The sequence below is a fragment of the Protobothrops mucrosquamatus genome, unplaced genomic scaffold, assembly GCF_001527695.2.
Source record: "Protobothrops mucrosquamatus isolate PMUCROS unplaced genomic scaffold, P.Mucros_1.0 scaffold4893, whole genome shotgun sequence".
Classification (NCBI taxonomy): Eukaryota; Metazoa; Chordata; class Lepidosauria; order Squamata; family Viperidae; genus Protobothrops; species Protobothrops mucrosquamatus.
Genome location: NW_015390780.1, coordinates 58,861 through 80,252, shown reverse-complemented (window position 1 = coordinate 80,252; position 21,392 = coordinate 58,861). Strand labels below are relative to the sequence as shown.

At 40.6% G+C, this 21,392-nt stretch overlaps 1 protein-coding gene across 1 annotated transcript; it reads right to left on the bottom strand.

The window, feature by feature from the left end:
• Window positions 1–9: 9 nt before the first annotated feature.
• Window positions 10–21,392, bottom strand: LOC107299419 (SLAIN motif-containing protein 1-like; the record flags this gene model as incomplete). Its single annotated transcript, XM_015828781.1, has 7 exons — window positions 20,929–21,392; window positions 15,943–16,082; window positions 9,611–9,754; window positions 7,474–7,623; window positions 5,091–5,441; window positions 3,344–3,499; window positions 10–174 (listed from the first exon to the last, which is right to left on the bottom strand). Coding segments are annotated over exons 1-7 (1,570 nt in total), but the record flags the coding sequence as incomplete, so codon positions are not given.

Genomic DNA, 21,392 nt, shown 5'->3' with positions numbered 1-21,392 from the left:
TCTGCAAGCTGCTGCTGCTGCTGCTGCTGCTGCTGGACAATGCAAGGCCACTGCCACTATTGCTTCCTTGAACTGTTGGACTCACATAGGCCATAGCTTTGAGGGGCTGCCTAGCAGATATTGGAAAGTGTCCCACACTGTGGACTCTGTGTTGAAGTTGCCCTGGTGAAGGAACTAAAAAGAGGAGAAATAGAAAAGAGTAACTGAGAGCTATAATGTAAGAGAAATTTAAATAATTCCTGACAGTGACTTTACATATTAAGATGAGGAAGTAAATTAATTAAACAAATATACCAATGTAAAAATGTGTACAGAAGCACAGTTATTACCCTTTTTCCTGAAAGTAAGGCCTACCCCGAAAATAAGCTCTAGCTTGATTTTTGGGGATGGGCCTAATATAAGCCCTACCCCAAAAATAAGCCCTAGTTTTGGGGCGAGGCACACATTTAAAAATCAAGCTATGGTGGGGGTATGGATCTACCCTATGCGCACCCACTTACCTCGCAGCCAGGCCTCCCCTCACCGGCCCAGAACCAAGCTACAGATTCAATCCATAGCTTGGTTCTGCAAGATATCAGCAGCCGAGGACCGAGCTAAATTCAATCCATAGCTCGGTAGTCGGCTGCATAGGCCCTTCCAGAAAGGCCTGACTGCAAAATGCAGGCGGGAATGCTGCTGCAGAATGAAGCTGCTCCTTCAGCCCCAGAAGAAGTGGACCGGCTGGGCTGGGTGTTAGTGCCAGAGGTGAGTAGTACACCCCCCGAAAATAAGACCTGTGCCTCTTTTAGAGGCAAAAAGAAAAAAGAAAGAAAGATCCAGTCTTATTTTCAGGGAAACACAGTATGTGTAGTTCTTTCCTATTTGACCCCTTTCCTATGAAATCCAGGCATGTATATCCATGCGGAAGGAAAGGGGAGCAGATGACAAAACATACAGTATACTGTATCAAAGCCTGTCAACCGAAAAACAAGTTGTGATGCAAATACTTAAGGGTGAGCTTTGTGTCATAATGACACTGCATGAGTCATCTTTTGGTAACTGCAGATACTTATGAGTTTGGGGAAATATTTTAAAACCCTCACAGAGGAGAAAAAGTGAAGAGATGGTACTTAACAACAGCATTGGATTGAAATATTTTCTTATCCAAATCATGCCAAACAACTTGAAAGTTGGAAGCAGAAAACCTCCTAGCATCCTTTAAGTAATGATAAAAAAAATACTGAATCTGGAATGAATTTGTATGCACTTGAAGTGCTAAGTCCTACAATCGTCATTCTTTGCAATCTTGCTGGATCGTTGTCTCCTGGAGATAAAGTCTTCCTGCGATCGGAAATTTTACAACTATGTTAATAATAAATGCATAGAAAGAAAATAGAAAAATCCTCTCATTGGGTATTTTTTTGGAATCCTATTTTTAGTGACAGAAAATAAAAGTACATTTAAAATGAGATCCAAATAATTTCCATTAAACCATTTTCCTGAATATAAATCTTCAAAGTAAAGTTTCTCTCAATTTAGTAGCAATAGCAGTAGCACTTAGACGTATATACCGCTTCACAGTGCTTTACAGCCCCAAGTGGTTCACTGAGTCAGCATATTGCCCCCCAACAATCTGGGTCCTCATTTTATCGATGGAAGGCTGAGTCAATCTTGAGCCGGTGAGACTTGAACTGCTGGCAGTTGGCAAAATTAGCCTTCAGTACTGAATTCTAATCATTGCACCATCAGGGATTAATTTAAGTTTAACTCTTAATGACTGCCTAGGAACAGAGGAACAGAATCTTCAATCTGTATACCAAATAACTAGTAGGGAATTAAGGGAAGTAAGTTGGATCCCTGAGGCTAAGATCAAAGATGTGTCAGAGAGGCTTACAAAATAATCAAGCCCACCAATTATTATCCCTTTCTCCTCTTTCATGTTGGGATGAATGATACAATCAAATGCCTGGAAATAATATCTTGGAACTATAGCAATAGCAATAGCACTTAGACTTATATATTGCTTCACAGTGCTTTATAGCCCTCTCTAAGGGGTTTACAGAGTCAGCAAATTACCCCCAACAAACTGGGTCCTCATTTTACCGACCTCGGAAGGATGGAAGGCTGAGTCAACCTTGAGCCGGTGAGACTTGAACTGCAGAATTAGCCTGCGATACTGCATTTTAACCACTGCACCACCACAGTTCACAACTATGAGGAACTAAACAGTAAACAATACAGGATATAGATATTCTTCTCTTCCATACTGCCAACGATAGATCAATATCAAACAAGGGAGCCAAGGATTCTGTCTCACGGGATGGCGCCATTAACAGAACTTTGCATTTCTAGACTATGGTTTATATTACCTACAAGAAGAGCTTCTTGCAAGAGATGGGCTGTACCTCACATAGACTGGAAAACAACTACTCAGGCTCATCTGAAGGGTTTTAAACTAAAAAGGGAAAGAGAGGGTGGCCAATCTTTAAGACCAAACCCCAAGAAAACAAATTAGACGATGAGAAAGGAAGTGGCGAGAAGGAAGGAGAATTCAGGTATAAAACAGAAGAGGTAAGAAGCAAGTACAGGGTCAGCCGTAAACAGCTCAGATGCCTACACGTTAATGCTCAGAGTTTTGGGGAACAAACCGGAGAACCTGAGGGCATGAGGGCAGATATAAATGAGGGCAGGTATGATATTGTTGTCATTACAGAAATTTGGTGGGTTGGAATCTATGATTGGAACATGCTGCCAGAAGGATATAAATTGTTCAAACACACCCAACAAAAGAAGAGGTACTTACATACATTGTATGTAAGCAATCACTCTATCTCTATAGAAATATATGATACCAAGAATGAAAGCCCTCTTGAATGCATTTGGGTGAATATAAGAGGAAAAAGAAATGATATTGCTATAGGCCACCCAACCAAGCAGAGAAAACAGAACATTTTGCTAATCAGCTAAATAAGATGTGCAAGAAATATAACACTGTAGGGGGACTTCGGTCACCCTGACACCCTGGGAGACAAACGCTACCCTTTGTTCCTGATAATGAATCAACTGCTCTGAGGAAACAGTTCCTCAAGAAGGGGAAAAAAAGTCATATTAACCTGCAATTTTTTTGAAAGCAACATATATAAACTTAAAGTGATCCTGAAAAGAAAAAAACTACCTGAAGCAAGAATGTAAAATATTCTAGTTTTTTTCTCTCTAAAATCTGGGGCCTTGGTTCTTTCTATCAGTCCTAATGATTTGCCACAGGAGCTGTATGACTATTGGATTAAAAGATCCAAGATTAGGAAAGAATGGCAATCAAACAGCTTTCAATAAATAAAAAGAACATGAACATTCACATACTTACTGCAAGACTGCATTCTGGATACCCCGTTACTGGCTCCATGCAAGTTAGAATCAAAACTTAGGCTGTTCCTCACAGAACCGGCAGGGCTGTTGTTTGTATTGACAGTAAGGGTACTTGGCATTCGAGCTAAATTAGGCATGCTTCTTCGGAGTTTGTCTGCAGCAAAAGTAAGACATCAAGCATGAATTTCAAAGATAAAGTTCTTTCGGATCAAGTCAAAAGGACCAATTGATGTGGGATTTATAGAAGGATGCATCTGGTCAAGCAAGCTAATAATGGCAAAATCTTATCTCCTTTGATTGTGCCATGCCAATTCCTATGGCAATAACATTACCTTAGAAAATTCCAATAATATTCTTTTCATACTAGAATCCCATTTCTGGGATGGGAACAATAGTGATTGTAATATTCCAAAAAAGAAACAGGAGAGATTTGTACCATGTGGCTCTGAAAGTTTTCAGTTCAGAAAATCTTCGCCAGTTGAAGCTAGTTCAATTCAGTCCCAACCATCCTCAACCTTTCTTACTTCATATTTCCTCTCCCTTCTAGTCCTAACTTGCTTGATTGGAAGAATGGTAGAAAATGTTATGTATTACCCTATACCTCACTTTTTGTGCCATCCCAACTTTGAAAATTAAATTTGTGCCAACCAACCAAGTCAGATGTATTCAAGAGTCATGCTTTTTGCCCTATCAACTTAAAGGACTTTAGTTCTGCTGCAGTCCAAAAACAGTCACAATATGAGGTGAACAGATTTAGCAGGTTTCAAGCTGTATGGACCTGATGGAAGACAAAATGATATATATCCTGCGTATAAATAAGCAATAACCTCTCAGAACATCAAATAAAATAGTTCAAATTACAGCTAGCTATAATTTACATACCTATTGTCAGTACTTCTGACATACTTGCCAGGTGTATTCAAAAACTGTAATATACCATGTTTCCCCGAAAGTAAGACCTACCCTGAAAATAAGCCTTAGCTTGATTTTGGGGGGTGGGCCTAATATAAACCCTACCCCAAAAATAAACCCTAGTTTTGGGGTGAGGCGAACACAAGCTAGGGCAGGGGTGGAGGGGTGGAGCTGCCCCATGCGCCCTGCACCCGTTTACCGTTGCAGCCAGGCCTCCCATGAATTGACACCTGCCTCGCTGCGCTGGCCCACTTCTTCTGCAGCACCCCCCGGTATATATTAAAATAATGTTATCTTTCCCCCAAAATAAAGAAATGATGACAGATTCACTATAATTAAGATTTTTAATGCAAAACAAAAAAAAAATCAACGAGCCAGCAGCATCTATTACTCAGGGTCACCCCAACAAGAAAAGCAGTTTACTGAGATGCATGGATTTTGATCCGTCATTTAAATTAGCCTTCCTTACTTAATACCTTCCAACTATATTAGATTATGACTCCCATCCCTGTTAGGATGACTGTAATGTCTGGGAGTGCCAGGGTTGCAAAAGCTCCATTTGAAACAACAAAATCCATACTGCTAAACACAGGAATACTCTTCTTATGGAAGAGAAAATGTGAGCTTGTGTGGGGAAATAAAAAAAGAAATATGAAGAATGGGTTTTATATATATGGAAAGAAGGAAACTACTTCCAGAATATTAAGCCTTTATGAATTATTTTAAGATATGTTATCAAAAAAACAACAGCCCACTAGTATGATAGTCTGTTCACGATCAGATGTAAACTGATGTCATGAAAAACTCAGGTTACACAAGGCGGCCACTCTTACCTCCATTAATTCTGGTTGATTGAGACTCCAGAAGATTTGGGGGTTGGGGAGAACAAAATGGCTGCTGTTGATTGTTATTACTGTAGGGAAAATATGGGGAAATTGGGCTCCTCCTACAGTCCCGTATATTGGAGAAAGTTTGGGAATGGGGAATTCCTTTTTGGAAAGGAGAGCAACGTGTGAGCCGAGGCTGTGGAGGGGGCAAGTGGTCAAATTCTTCTTCCTCATCTTCAAGGCTATAACGATCAAATTCCTGATCACCACTGGTCCCTTTTTTGATCAAAGGAAGAGATACACTGGAACTGTTTCTTGACACTGATGTTGAAGTTGAAGCATAGTCTTGCCTCAGGCCTGTAAAGGAAAACAAGATCCAAAATACAAAATGGTAAAAATCGTACTTCTACTAATAATACAAATATAATTGCATTATTATTTTAATCTTGCCAGACAAACCAAGATCAAAGAAGCAAGAATTACACAGTTTTCAGTAAGGTTTCTTTAATATGAGTCTGGGTAAATACATTCTCCTGGAAACCATCAGAGGAAATTTCCCACCCTTATTTATACCGAGTTCATTAAGACAATTTGTCTTTGAAACACTTTGTCAGACCTGCCATAAACATAAACCTCTAAATAGAAATTACCCTTGGCTCTGTTTGTTGAGAAAGGTACTAGTTTTATTAGAAGTCAAGTGCATTGCAGTAGTGCATAGCCAGAACAGAATCGTCTGCCAAAATCCCTCAGTTCAACTTTTCCCTCCATTAACTGCCTCCGATCGGTGACCCCCTATGACCAATCAGGTTCAAGCAAGATGTTTTCAGAACGGTCATTTCAAGCGTAGGTTGATATGCAGCTATGTTCTTCTCCCAGGTGGGAGAACTTGAAGTAGCATTCTGGGAAGATACAGCAATTACTCTCGGTTTCCCCAAGCAGCAGTTACTTTCGCTTTCCCCTCAAGCATCCCTCCTCCCATCCAGGTCTATGACATTTTGCCACAGCCAACTCACCACGGAACAATTTGCCATGGCCAACTCATCACAACCAACTCACCACTGTCAACTTGCCATGGCCAACTTGCCACAGAAGAATCTGCCATGGCCAACTTGCCGTGGGACAACTTGTTGGATGGCAAGAGATACACTAATATCAAAGAAATGGTGGAATAGATTCATTAAATAAAGAATACAAAAGGAAAGATAAAATAAAATGTGAATGACAAAAATTAAAATAATTTTTATTTATTTTAAAAATTAAATTGAATCGTTAAATTGTCCCATGGTGAATTGTCCTGCGGCGAGCTGGCCATGGCGAGTGGGCCATGGTGAGTTGGCTGTGGCGAGTTGGCCATGGCAGGTTGGCTTGCAATAGGTTGGCCATGGTGAGTTGTCCCATTTGGCTTCCATCCACCCTCCCCAGAGTCCATGGCAGACTGTCACCGCTTGGCATCGAAGCACAAGCGAATTGAGGTGGCAGCTGACCCACTTCGGGTTGTCATTTAATGAGATAAGCTATGAACTGATTTTCCTGCCAAATCTTGATTATTTATATTCACTCTCTGTTCTATTCCTTTTCCAGAACCCCAGTCTCTTACAATAGATGTCATTTTTAAGGCTGTGAAGTACTTCATATGCAAAGGCAAATGGGAAATTTATGACTGTGTATATACAGTACCAGTGTCAACTCTACAATGAACTTGGCTGCAGCCATCTTTCTCTTCATTCTAGGTTGCCACATAGAACGGAGGGAGGGGGGCTTGCCCAGGTGCTTCACTAGTCAAAATAATCTTCTGTCCCATGGGAACCAAGGTCATTTACTGCTCCCGCGATCAGAGGCATTGTATAAGAAAGCCTGCCAAATGAATATATTGGGGAACATAGTGATGGCATAGATTTGTGGGTGGGATATTATACTTTGTAACTGGGAATTTTTTAGTGGGAATTTCAGACTTGGTTTCACTTTTGATCATGCCGATACTTTGTAACTAATAAACATGTTCTTTGAGGAATTTCCAAGCCTCGGAGTCTGCTTTATATGTCGTCGGAACCATGACAACCAGTATCCAACTCCTTGAATTACACACCTATTTTCTAGAGAACGCACCAGTCATAAGAGAAGCAATACAATTTTCTGAAAATATGCAGATGTTTTAAGGAGTTAGAGAAGTAGTACGCGAACACCATTTTCCCTTAAAAACCAAAGTACTGTAACACATTCTCAAATTTTAATTAGATAAATTTTAAAATCATATTCTGCAAAATCATATTATTTTGCAAAGATCAAGCCTTTTTTTCCCTAATCAGAAAGCAAAGCAAAACAAAACAAACAACCCCCCCCCCAAAAAAAAAACCTATTTAGAAGAAGGAAAATAAAAATTTCAACCTACTTTCTTCTTGTAACCGAGCCATGATCTGGACATCTGTGAGGTCTTGTAGTTTATACCCCATGGAAATGGAATCATCTTCTAATTCTGGAGTGCTCAATTCACTGTCCAGAGATGACTGGGGACTAAGAGGGGAGCTTCTAGAAATGCAATCTATTGAAAAACATTAAATCCATAAACATTTCATAAAGATAACAGCACTAACTCATAAATTAATAAATTAAGAATATACAGTATATATATATACTGCTATATACATTATGTCCACATCTTCCCAACATCATAAATATCTATTTGGAAGAAAGACTCATTGAAAGTGTACAAACACACACACCCTGACATCTAAGGATGTGCATACTTTGCAGAGATTAGGAATGTGCTTGTACCACACCTGAGCACCACTATTTTATGTTATTCATTAAATAGATCCTCTTGAACAAACCTGAAAAAAGATGCTGCTGCTTTGAATTGATTCATGAAAATTCTTAAAGCAGGTGAATTTGTTTGCAAGTTCAGAAGAGTACAGAAAATAACTATAAATGAACTGTTGTAAGTCAAGGACTACCTGTATTGCTTCCATAGGATGTCCTAACCTATGTTCATATCTGATGAGATTTTAGCAATCTATCCAAAATGTTACTGGGTGATCATACTTCAAATTTCCCCAAACTGGCAGTTCTCAAATACTGGATTTCAAGGAAGCATGCATTTTATATAGCTTATACACTGCAACTGTAATTGGAGAGGCTTTTCAACAGGCTGGCTGAAGATTGTAACAATGACAATTGCACATAATTGTAGGGCATGAGAATAGGGAGGCATCATGTCTCGTTACTCAGTGAAATGCACAAATAACAGTTGTATTTGCAAGTAAAATTCTCAGAGGACCCTTCAAATGATACGGAAAAGAGCGGGGGAAAGAAGAAAGTGGAAGAATCTTCTTTTGAAAACATACCATCGCAAATAAAATAATGAAGGGGAAATTCTCACAGATTACCATATTGAGTCTTTTGCTGTACTTCAGGAAGGATGTCTCAAACCCAGAGGACCAAGTTGCATTTAATAGACCACTATCTTACAGCAGGAGATTAAGGGAGCTAATTTTCCTCTTCCCATGTGTTAATGAGCCGTGACTCTTGTGAAGGTTAATGATGAGGGTAGCTAATTCTCTACTTCCCATATTCTATATGGAATTTTGAGGTTCTACACGTATAGTTATGTAAAACAAGTTGCTTTCTCAGAATTTATTTGGGATATATGGACTTCACAGAAAAGGCATATATGGCACAGGGCATTAGAGAAGAGGACAGCTCCATTCTACTTCCAGTCTGTGCATTTAAATAAGTACTAAATTTTGCAGCGCTACTCTGCAAGAATCTGGATAGGATAAACTGGTCCTTTCTACTCCTTGTCCAGTCCCCAACTCCAGCTTGACCAATCAGACCTAAGGTCTATACAAGGCACAAGGACCCAGTACAGGTAGTCTCCAACTTACAACCACAGTTGAGCCCAAAATTTCTGTTGTTAAGTGAGACATTTGTTAAATGAGTTTTGCCACAATTTACGTTCTTTCTTGCCACAGTTGTCAATTGAATCATGGCAGTTGATAAGTTAGAAAACTGGTTGTTAAGTGAATCTGGTTTCCCTATTGACTTTGCTTGTCAGAAGGTTGCCAAAGGTGATCACGTGACCCTGGGACACAGCAACAGTCATAAATGTGAGTCAGTTGCCAGACATCTGAATTTTTATCAGGTGCTGACATCACCTGCATTTCCTCAACAAGGAACAGATGACTCAATATTGTTTTTCTTAGCATTTGTCTCACATGGTTGCAGGAACATGTATTATTATTATTATTATTTGCACTGCACTTACTTAGCTTTTACAGCAAATCTAGCAATCCACGATGGCTTTTCTTTATATATTAATTGTGGCAGAACCTGATGCTGATTAAGGCTGAGAGGGAATGTCTGGACCCAAGGTCACCCAACTGGCGTCTGTGCCTAAGGGAGGACTAGAATCTCCTGATTTCTACTCCAGATTGAATCATCATCAGTCTTTAAAAACACTCTCTGTAAACCTACAGGGCCTGGGCTATGATAATATTAAACTGTTATGTTAGTAAGAAAGTAGGCATTACCTGTTTGTTCAGGTGTTAATATTGCTTTGCTGAAGGTTTTAGGGAACGCAGGACTGTTAAAGCTATTGCTATATGGAGTAAACCTTGCAACAGGACTATAAGGAAAAGCCAAGGATGAAGAGAAGAGACTCCGCCATCTACTAGCTGTTAGTGGGCACAGAAAAGAAAATATCAGTTTGTATTTAGCAACAGAATGCATATCTATTAGGAAGTTAATATCACAAGAAAGATCAAACAGTATTGCTGTATGTACTTCTAGAGAGATAAGTCTCACTGGAGACAGTAGATTTTATTCCCAAACCAACTGATGTTAGCAATCTATCCAAAATGCATGGGAGTTATCCCACTGGACTGATAGAATGTCAATAATTTTCTATAGGTTAGAGGGGAAAAACCCTGTGTAAGATAAATAAAAAAGAACCACATTTTGAAGGAAAAGGATCAAAATGGAATAGACTTAAAGTGTTTTTCTTTTCTTATTTTTTTTTATCTCCCATACAATACAATCTAACGTTGCACATTTTAAACACCCCTTGGTACAAATATTTACCTACACAAATTATTTAAATTGAAATTTATCAGAAAAATAAAGGATATGAGAATATTCTGATTATGGACAAAATGAATATATATACCGGAACAAGAACTTTAGAAGCTATAGTTTTGTTAAAGACTAAAATCAATGTACTTGTACTGAGAATAACAAAGTTGTGTTTTAAAAATGGTTAAAAGAAATGCTGTATTAGTGAGCTTTTAATTATCATAGAGGTAAGGTTTTTGAAACACAATATTATTTGGATTAACTATTGAAGATAAACTTGAACGAGTGAAATTTTGTGATAAACCACAGATTCACTCATCAAGTAGCCAATACAAATTGCACCCCCTTTTTAAGCTTTTAAGCCAATAGATGTAAATATTTCTTCTTTTCACCAAAGTGAAATTTCAAATTACATAAATACCCATTTTTAATATAAACGTACACACTCCAGAGCAGACATTTTTCAATTATAATCATGCTAAATCCAGATTGGTATACAGCTAATGATGGATTTAATGATAATAATGATTTACTTAAATTATGCATGCACATATATGAGAAACACTTTAACATGTCATCTTAATCTTATTAAAAGAAAACCCAAGAAAAGCAAAAGCCGTTTTTAAGACAGATTTCAATCTTTTGTCCTTTTCATTAAAAGTCATAAAATATAAATGCCTTTAAAATGAAAAAGGTCTTTTGTGCCTTTGGATTGGTGTCAGATGCAGTGTCATAACAATCTGATCCAAGGCCATCTCCTTGTTACTGTATGCACGTGCAGCCCATGTGTAAACATCATTCATTATTTTGCCACAATTATGCCTTTGAGAAGACCCACAGTGAACAAAGCTACTGTTTTTGCAGCTGGGATTCTAAGAACCTCAGTAATAAAAACACAGCATTTGTAAAAAAAAACAAAAAACTGGAAGAGGATGGACAAAGCATGTTCTAGAACTTTCCACTGTTCTTAGGGAAAGTGCGAAATGTATTCCAGTCAGTTTTAGCAGGAGTGCTTTCAATAGGCACAGGGAAAGAAAAAGACTTCTCTTCTTATAAAAGTAATTTCAGAATAGAACAGAGGAAGGAAGTGGTGAAAGTATGAGATATGAAATGTGTTTTAGGAAAAGTGATAAAGGTGTAGTGTTCCTCCACTGACTGTTACTTTATTTATTTCTTTGTTTATTGTTTTTATCCCACCTCTATTATTTTTATAAACAACTCAAGGTGGCAAATATATCTAATATTCCTTCCTCCTCCCATTTTCCCCTCAACAACCACTTGTGAGGTGAGTTGGACTGACAGAGAAGGACAGACCCAAGGTCACCCAGCTGGCTTTCATGGCTAAGGCAGAACTAGAATTCACGACCTCCTGCTTTCTAACCTGGTGCCTAAACTACTAGACCAGTGGTGGTGAACCTATGGCACAGGTGCCAGAGGCGGCACTCAGAGCCCTCTCTGTGGGCACACATGCCGTTGCCCCAGCCTTGCCTCCGCCCACGATCCCCTCCTCACCAGCAGCCCCCCTAGAGGAGAGTTGCCCCTGAGCGTGGCCCACGCGGAGCAGCACAGCCATAGGCAGCCCAGCAGCGCCATGGTAGCCAGGCAGTGTAGACAAGATTCTGCCTTCATGCCCCAACATGCACAGTTGATGCTGCGGGGCGTGGGCAGAGGGCATGGCTGCCATGGCGCTGCTGGGCTGCCTGGGTGATCTGCGGCGGGCCCTGGAGGCAGTGAGTGGCCCTGCGGGCAGGCAGGGTGAGGTGGAACGGGGGTGGGGCAGGGAGTGGAGCGGGAGCGGGGCAGGGGGTGGGGCAGGAGCGGGGCCAGTTTTTGGGCACTCGGTCTCTAAAAGGTTCGCCATCACTGCACTAGACCAAACTGGTTCTCTACATCCCCAGTTGATCAGTATATAGGTGCAGTAAGCCAGCCTATGTAAAACTCAATTTCAACATTCCCTTTCGTAAAAGTTGCCACATCAGTTTCATGGCTTTGCTCACATTTTACACACACAATAGTACTTGAATCTGTTTGGGATGCTCTGTCTGGGGGCAAAGGTAGGATCTAACTTGAGTACGTTTCCACTCATTAATTTTCTGTCTTCCTTACCTTCAGCTCAAGTTGCTTTCACATAGCTCCCTAGTCTGTCTAACGTTAGATAAGCAATTCCCTTTAGATAGCTTTTCACTCAGTTTTCTTGGTTGGTGCATTCACCTTTCTACAGAGTCTCCCTCCTGCTGATGCAATGTCCAGTCTACAGACTGACAGACTTCCTATCCTGTCTCGGGGGTTATCTTGTTGAAACGTATTGGTTTCTTTTTTTTTAAATCTTTTCTTTATTAGCATCTCTACTTCAATGAGTTGCCAGTCAAAAGCAGGATATCTGCAGGTTTTGCAAGATGGTAGATGCAACCAAACTATTGAATGCTGGCCTTTTTAATATATATATATTTATTTTGTGCAGGATTTTGTGCAGTTATAGCTACCATCTTGACTTTTGGCTAACTCTGCATCCAAGGCTCTGTTAAAGCCATTATTTTCTGCTTCAGGTTGAGAAAGAAATTTTCATTTCCTTCCTTGTTAGAAACACTCTCATTTGTTTTACCCTTTATCTCTTTGTGAATATTATTTATGATTTCTTGGTGCCTTTTCATCTTCATAACATACAATTAGACCTTCAATATAAATTAAAACATATGCAAATGTCTTACTTTACAGCTTTTAAAAAGAGGGATAAACTTTGCTTGTATAAATCTTTTATTAAGCAACAGTTCAAAAGGGTTCATAAATTTTAAAGCATGATTGTAAAACGAACAAGAAGGGGACAAACTTTGGCAAAAACATCTAACCCAGATGGGAACGAAAAGAAAAAAAAGAAGGGGTTTTCAATCGTCTTCGCCAAAGTGTTCTTTGAAACACCAGAAGGATGGGGTCTGTTCAGATCTCAAGGGGAACCTTATTCCAGAGGGGAAGTGCAATTACAGGGAAGGCACATTTTCAGATTCCGGCATTGTTGCATTGTTTAATCAAAGGAATGTGGAGCACATCAACCCTGCCAGATCAGATTGTCCAGGTTTCTCTCTTGGTTTATCCTTTGTATTTTCTATTTGAATTTTAAAACATCAACCAATTTCTTTTGTAGATCCAGAGAAACATCCTTTTCCAGGTAATTCTCTTGGCCTGCCAGGTCTCCATAGAAGCAGATACCAATTCTGACATTGTAGCTACTAATCTCTCACTTCATTCTTCAAGTCTCCTTCAGTATTTTCATTGTTGTAACATTTTGTATTTTATAGGCATACATATTTTCCTGTATCTAAAATCTAATCTCCTCTAGTGTCCAGAAATCATTCAATTACTTATCTCTGTTATGTCTTCCAAAAACCAAAACAGATCTATTCCCTACAAGAAGCTGTTTGGTCTTTTTAATTAATTCCAAATATTTATTGTAAAAGTTTCAATATTCCAAATGTACCTGGATTTTTAGTCTACTTATAACTTTCTAAAATCAAAATGATATTTTGCTGTTCATTTTAGATGCTTTGAATTTCTATACTTATAATTAGCTTTTTTTTGTTCAAAGTTGAAGATAAACTCACCCATGAACACTTTTTGAACATGTCATTCTGAAGGTCTCTAATAGTTTTAAGATAGTTAAAAGATAATTTCTGAAAGTATTTAAAAAGTAAGATTTCTTAACTTCGTGTCCTTTAAAAGGCTATACTATGGATGTGAACAAGATGGCTAATTTATTTCTCTCCTGTTGCTCAAACCTATAAAAACTGCTGCCCTGGTCTCTTGGCAAGGAATAATTGTCCAAAGTGCATGTAGGTGATCTCTCATTCTCTCCTTATTCATAGAGGTTCCAAGGAACCACTCTACTGATTGGTTCCTTGGTCTTTGCCACAATCATTATTTCACCATACTGTCAATATTGCACTTATTCTACAAACAATCATTCTGAACCAACCTTCTATCTGATTCTATTCATTTGAAGGTATTTTCTGGCAAATCAACACACACATTCATGTACAAGCTAAGTGGGAATTTTAAAAATGACAGTGATTTTCAAATGAAAACAAATCTTTATAAACGTGCATCAGATTTTAGTTGTCTTTCCAAAAGATAAAGGGTATCAAAAACATAACAAAGAGCTTAGATATGTGTCTAAAATCATGGGACAGAAAAGCAGAAAAATTCCAGAATCACACAAATTCCTAACCCTTATTTTATAAAAAAAAATTATAAAATTTATAAGGACAGCTCCATATAGAACAACATTCAAATGGCTGATCTTATACTGGTACTGATCTCTAATTCAGGGCTTTTCAACCGGTGATATGCGTACTACCTGTGGTATATTAGTATGTGGCAGGCGGTACAGGGCCCTGCCCAGCCAAGTGTAGTGGGGGAGGGAACGAGCCAGCGCAGCGCAGGACTTACTGTGAGAGAGTCCTCCGGAGCTGCAGAATGGCTGGGGCAAGGCAAAGGCCCCAGGATTGTCACTTCCAGCTCATCCGGAAGAGAAAGGAGTAGGAGGGGGTGGAAACAGGAGAGGCTATAAAAGGAGGCAGTTTGGGTGGGAGAGGGAGAGAGAAAAAAAGAGGCAGCCTTGGGAGGAGGCGGAGTCAGGTCTAGCTGCACCAAAGGGAAAGAAGAAGGAGGAGGGGGAGAGGAGAGGAGATCAAGCAGGCCGGCCATGAGCCAATCTACAACTTCTGTGGCAGCCACCTGTGCTGGCAGCAACAAAGAGGCAAAAAACGCAGCGGGGGAGGGGTTGCCCTCCACTAGGAATGAAGAAAGGCAGCAATGAAGAAAGGCAGCATCAGCTGGAGGTGAGGCACAGAGAGAGGGAGAGAGATGGAGAGTGGAAGGATTCTTATGTGCTTTTGTGACTTTGAAGTTTTGGGATTTGTGCAATGTGGGCTTTGTGTTCTTAAGGAGTGTTTGGCAATTTCTATTTGGCTGATGGCTGATGTCTCATGTTAGCTTCTATTACTCTGCAATTGTTAGCTGTAAGTTTTGCTGCAAGGGATTTTGAAGTATTTTTCTCCTGAATGGATTTTTCCTGCAGCATTTCTTTATTTATGAATGGAGCCATTTGGGGAGGCTGCCTTAGCCAGCAGCCAGTACTTACTACATTTTTTTTCTTCCTTAAGTGCCGGATGCCAGCTCCTTAACTTTTCTTTCTAGACAGTAGCTAATTCTTAAAGGGGAATGCAACTTTTTAAGCTAGTTCCCTCAGCGGCTTGTCTTTTCTGTCTCTGGAGGCTTTTTCTTGTTTGATGAATATATGGAAGAGGGAAAATATGGAGGGGTTTTTTTTTCCAAATTCTTCCTTCAGAAGGAGATGGGAATGAGAAAGAGGGAGGCAGGGAAGGAGGGAGGGAAGTCCCGCCTTAGCACTTGGCCACCAGCAGCCCTGCCATTGACTTTGCTTGTCAAAAGGTTGCAAAAGGGGATCACATGACCCTGGGACACGTTGACCATCATAAATATGAATCAGTTGCCAAGCATCCAAATATAAATCACACAACCCTGGGCGTGCTGCAATGGTCGTAAGTGTGAAAAATGGTCATAAGTCATTTCAGTGCAATTGCAACTTTGAACAGGGTTTTTTTTTTTTGGTCATCAAGTTTTTGACACCTTGCTAGGTGGTACTCGAATACTGTCATATCCTAAAAGTGGTACAATCGGTGAAAAGGTTGAAAAGCCCTGCTCTAATTAATAAAATCAATAAGGTTTAGTTGAAAAAAAACCAAAATAAATCTTAAGAGTAGAAACTTGGAATTACCTTGTTCCAGCCTGAAGCATAAAGAACGCTTTGCAGCTTCCATCTCAGGGCTTGGATTATCAAGAACATGCCGACACCACTGCAGAGGAGTCAGTGACTTTTCTTGCTGTATGATACCCTTAGCAGGTGCAGCATATAACCTAAATAAAAGCAGAGAAAAACTTTTATTCTTTGTAGTGATGCTAGCTGTAATTTTCTACCTTTGGTGTTTGAAGATGAATTACAAGTCCTAAAACTATACAGTGCTTGAAGCATATTTTAAACAACATTAGTTTTAGCCTTTTGTAAATCAATATCATGTAACTATTTATTCTTCCAAGAATGGAGATAACAGCGTATGTCCATCAAGTGAAATAATAGGAACCAATGGTTAAGTTCTAAGCAAGCCTTGAACTGAACTTAAATACCATACGGGTAAATCCTCAACTTAACAATCGTGGCACCAGAATTTTAATCATAAGCCTTTGTGGTTATAAGTCAAGGCACCACATGAATGACTGGACTCGATTTTACAACCATTTTTACAATGATCGTAAAGTGAGTCGCCAGGGTTGTAAAGGGAATCAAATGGAGGTTGTCAGGCGCAATAAATCAGGAACTAGGGTTGTTCAGATTAGTGCAAGTTTATTCCATTTTATCTCTTTATAAGAATCTGAACTACTAATGGTCAAGGTTAATTGGCGGTAGATAAGAGTCAATGGAATTCAAGGAGAGCTGGATTTAGATTTCTTGTGAGCCTGAAGGGACTCCCAACTGATGACATGCTCCCTGGGACTCAATTACGCAGAACCCATTGTGATAGGTACCAAAACTTGCTTTGAATCCAGGAAACAGAAAAAGTATTAGGAAGTCTCATTCTAGTTCCTCCCTGATTCCCTGGAATATAAAAGGAAAGGAAGAGAAAATGCAGTCAGGCTTGCATGTTGATATTACAATTGCCTATCTCAGTAGAGTTGTAGTCTTTTTGTGGTGTCTGTTTCCTGATCTGGACAACCTCAAAGGGCTGACAATAACCTAGTCTACTATTTATTAAATATTGTATGTTAAAATTCTTACCCAAACCACTACGAGTGGCAAAGTCTAAACTGAATATGTGGTTTAGGCATGTATCTAACCATACAGACACACAACAAAGGAATAAAATCTAAAAGAATTATTAATTTGACTGGTTAAGGTAAAAGCTTAAGGTGATTAGTGAAGGAAACACGAGTGAGGAGAATGGGAGTGACAAGGGGGAGCTTGAGGGGAAAAAAGAATGTATGAGAAAAGGCAAAAAGTAAAATAATTTCTTAAGTACTTTAGTCCATTCATTTAGATAGGTTCACTGCTAGAAATGATAAGATCAACAGGTGTTTGTGTTGTATACAGTCCAATGCTATAATATTCTATCTGGGTCCAAGTTTTTTCTTTATTTCATCTCTCCAACTCAGAGGTAGTCAATCCTGCAAGCATCTAAAAGAACTACCACACCCACTGCTTTGCATATTTAAAACATTCCTGCCTATTGTCTATATGGGGATACTCAGTCATCCAGGTATGGTTGTCCCAAAGGTGCTTTTTTTCAAGAGGCAATTAGACTTTCTTGTGGTTTTTTTGAAGACATTTTGCTTCTCATCCAAGAATCTTCTTCAGCTCTGACTAGATGGTGGGGAGTGGAAGGATTTATATTGCTTGCAGGCAGATGGTCATTTGCATTCCTTTAGACCAGGGGTAGGCAACCTTGGCTCTTTTATGACTTGTGGACTTCAACTCCCAGAATTCCTGAGCCAGCATGGCTCAGCTTGGAAACCTCTCCCTTTCCCCTCAGCATGGCTGGCTCAGGAATTCTGGGAGTTGAAGTCCACGAGTCATAAAAGAGCCAAGGTTGCCTACCCCTGCTTTAGACAGTCTTGAAGAGTATGGTGAGAGAGTATGAATGGATTTCCAGGAAATATTGCAGACCACAGGAACCATTTGTCCTTTAGTTTGAGATACAGAGAGCACAGACTCATCCCCAACAGCCTGTGTCTGTCTTCAACAGTGAAGGAACACAGGGTAGAAAACATTCTGCAGCCAAGGAGGCTCCACACACATTTGCACCACAGGTGACCCTGAGGACACAGGTCAACCTCCAAATGGTTTCAATGACTCTCTAAAGCAGGGGTGTCAAACTGTCGGCCTGCGGGCCGGACGCGTCACGCGGACGCTGCGCCTCCCCCATTGCCGGCAATGGCAAAACAGTCCCAATATGTTGCGCGACGTCACATGACATCATGAGTTTGACATGTCTGTTCTAAAGGAATGCAAATGACCATCTGTCTGCAAGCAATATAAATCCTTCCACTCCCCGCCATCTAGTCCAGGGGTCTTCAAACTTGGCCTTTTAATGACTTGTGGACTTCAACTCCCAGAATTCCTCAGCCAGGCACGCTGGCTGAGGAATTCTGGGAGTTGAAGTCTACAAGTCATAAAAGGGCCAAGTCTGAAGACCCCTGATCTAGTCAGAGCTGAAGAAGCTTCTTGGATGAGAAGCAAAACATCTTCAAAAGAAACACAAGAAAGTCCAGTTGCCTCCTGAAAAAAGCACCTTTGGGATTCCTGCCTATTCTTAATTTCTTTCTGTGCCATTTTGATGACATCTTTGAATTGGTTCTGCAGTATATTTCTGCATTTCAGATTTGATATCTGAGTGAAATTTTTAGTATTTACCTTCCACCACTTATTGTACTGTGTACTCAAAGCTTCTCTATTTCAGATTTTCTTATGCTCCGCACTTAGCAGCCATAAATTATTGCTGATATGACCATGGTGCTGAAAGTACTTTGGTATTTTTCATATATTGGAAGATTGGGTGGTAGAGGCAAACATTTAAAGATCTATGCCGCTGGTCTTCAGCATGATATCTCTTAATCAATTGAGTGTATGGCACTGATTTCTTGGCTACGTTAAATGTAGTAGTTGACATTCTCTATTTACTCATTAGCTAGTTTCATTTCATGGTATGGTTAGAATTAGATTCCACAAGCACTGGGAGACTTTTCTGCTGATTTTCAGGACTACTGTGTTGAGTTCTTTTAAACCAGTGGTAGAGTTGGAAAAATTACGGCGCTGGGGTTGGCCAGCATTCAGCTCCTGATTTGGCCAGCATTCAGCTCCTGATTTGGCCAGCATTCAGCTCCTGATGGGTTGGCCAGCATTCAGCTCCTGAAAGGGACGGGCCCTCGCGGTGCGTACGCACCAAGGCGGGGGACGCGGCCGGCTCCGCATCGACCGTTCGCCCAGAGACTGAGCAGGCCGACCACCAGCTGGCCCAGCCCAAGGGAGGTAAGGCACCCGCCGGAAAAGGGGAAAAAAATGGCGGACAAAAACAATGGCGGACAAAAACAATGGCGGACAAAAACAATGGCGGACAGCCTTGCTTGGCGACCCCCATGAAATGGTCGATCAACCCCAAATGGGGTCCCGGCCCACAGGTTGAGAACCACTGTTTTAAACATTACTCAACTTTTTAGAGACTGTACTGATGATAAAAAAATGTCTCTGATGAACCAATGTGATCCCATTTATTGATATTGATGCCTTTTATTTCCCCAGATGGGTTACTTAAATTCCAGAATATTTTACAAAATGGAATTCTTAGCAAATTGTTCAACACTGTGCAAGAGTAATACAATTATATGTAATGTCCTTTATGGATAAATGCCTAATGAAAGCTTGTGGTGATGTTAGAAGTGTGTCCTTTTGTATACAGATAATGTCAAATTAATAGCTGAGATTCTGAAAAAAAAATGCACTGACTGTGTGATGCACTGAGGAATATGGAACTGAAATACAAATGGTATTTGATATGGGAAAGAGCGAGTGATGCTTCTTCTTTCCACACAAATCTACATGTACTTTTCTTTGGAAGCATTTTGAATTTCGCAAGAGGCAGTGTCAGAAGGTATGGTTGTAAGAAAATGAAGAAGTATGAAACAGTATTCTCTTCCTAACTTCTCTACTCCTTCTGAAAAGACTAAGGATTTCTCCTAAATGACTGCAGTTTTTCTAACAATGGAGGAAAAAGCCCACCAGCTTTGCTGACTGTTGAAGTTTATACCTTTTCTGCAATATATCTCAAATACTACCTCCATTTTTATTATTTTTGCAGGCACCCTTATTGCTTTGTATCTGTTCAGAAATATTCTACTCTAGGGCCATATAAACCACGAGGGTTGCTGACCACAGTACTGAAATCCACATGCATTTTTCCAAGCCTTGAGCTTTCATTCCTCCCACTGAGGCAGTATTACCCATTCATTTTCAACTCTACTTCCATTTCAAACATATATGCTAAACCACGAGCTCCAGACTGGCTTATTTGAAATCCACAGCTTTCCCCATTTTATCATTTCTTCCCTACATGACAGTACGCTGTTTATAATTGTCCTATTTCAATCAGCTTCAACCTAGAATCTTGACTAGTGCACCGCGATTATTTTGCACATTATACTCAAGGCAATTAACATATTCCAGTGACTCGAATTCGTACTAAATTTCTTTTAAGAATTTATACTCATGCCCGTTTTCAGAAACAATCCTTAAATGCATATGCATATTCAGGTGTGGGATTTATCCACCAATCAAATACAAAGACAAGCCTTTAAAGCCCAGTGTTTCTAAATCTTTGTTTTTAAACCGCACAGGCAAAAAGCAGGTTGGAAGCAAATGGAGGACTTGGAAAGTAATGGTTGGAAAAAAAATAATCAATGAGAGAAACGGAGATGTTCGGAGAGGGAGACCAGATCTAAACAGCAAAAGAAAAAAGAAAAGAAAAATCAGAATCCAAGAGGACTGGGCAGCTAATGGTGGAAAAGCGAGCTTTGGAAAACGCCAGCTGGATACAGAAAGAGGAAGGGGTTTTTTTGTCAGACGAGGAGCAAGGAAAAAGAGGGGGGAAAGCGCCAGGGCGAGAGAGACAAACCCTTTGTGCGGCAAACTTGCGACGCGGCCGGCAAAGATACCCACCAGGTTTCCTCTTCCTCGAAGCGCGGACGCTCTTCTTCCCGGCCAGGGCAACTGAGCCCCCGAAGATCCAGGATTTCCACCTCATCCAAAAGGCTGGCCGGGCTCAGAAGGATGGAAGTGGCGGCGAGGGCCTCGTGGGGTCCCCCGACGGGGGACGGCTTGAAGTAGACGAAGGGCTCGGCTTGGCACACGAGAGCCGGCGCTGGGCTCGACCTGCCGGCTGGCGGGGAGCTGCTGCGGGGGACTTGCGCGGCGGCGGCGGCTATCAGCCGCGGCTGCAGAGGGCTGTCCGGGCTCAGTCCAGGCGCTGAAGAAGGCGAGGTGGCCGCGGCTCTATTGCGCAGCTGCTCGTTTTGCTTCTCCAGCTTGCGCACCAGCTCCTGCAGCTTCTTCACCTCCAGCTCGGCGCTCACGGCGCCTGGCTTCACCTCCGCCACCATCGGTTTCACCAAAGCGGCCTCCAT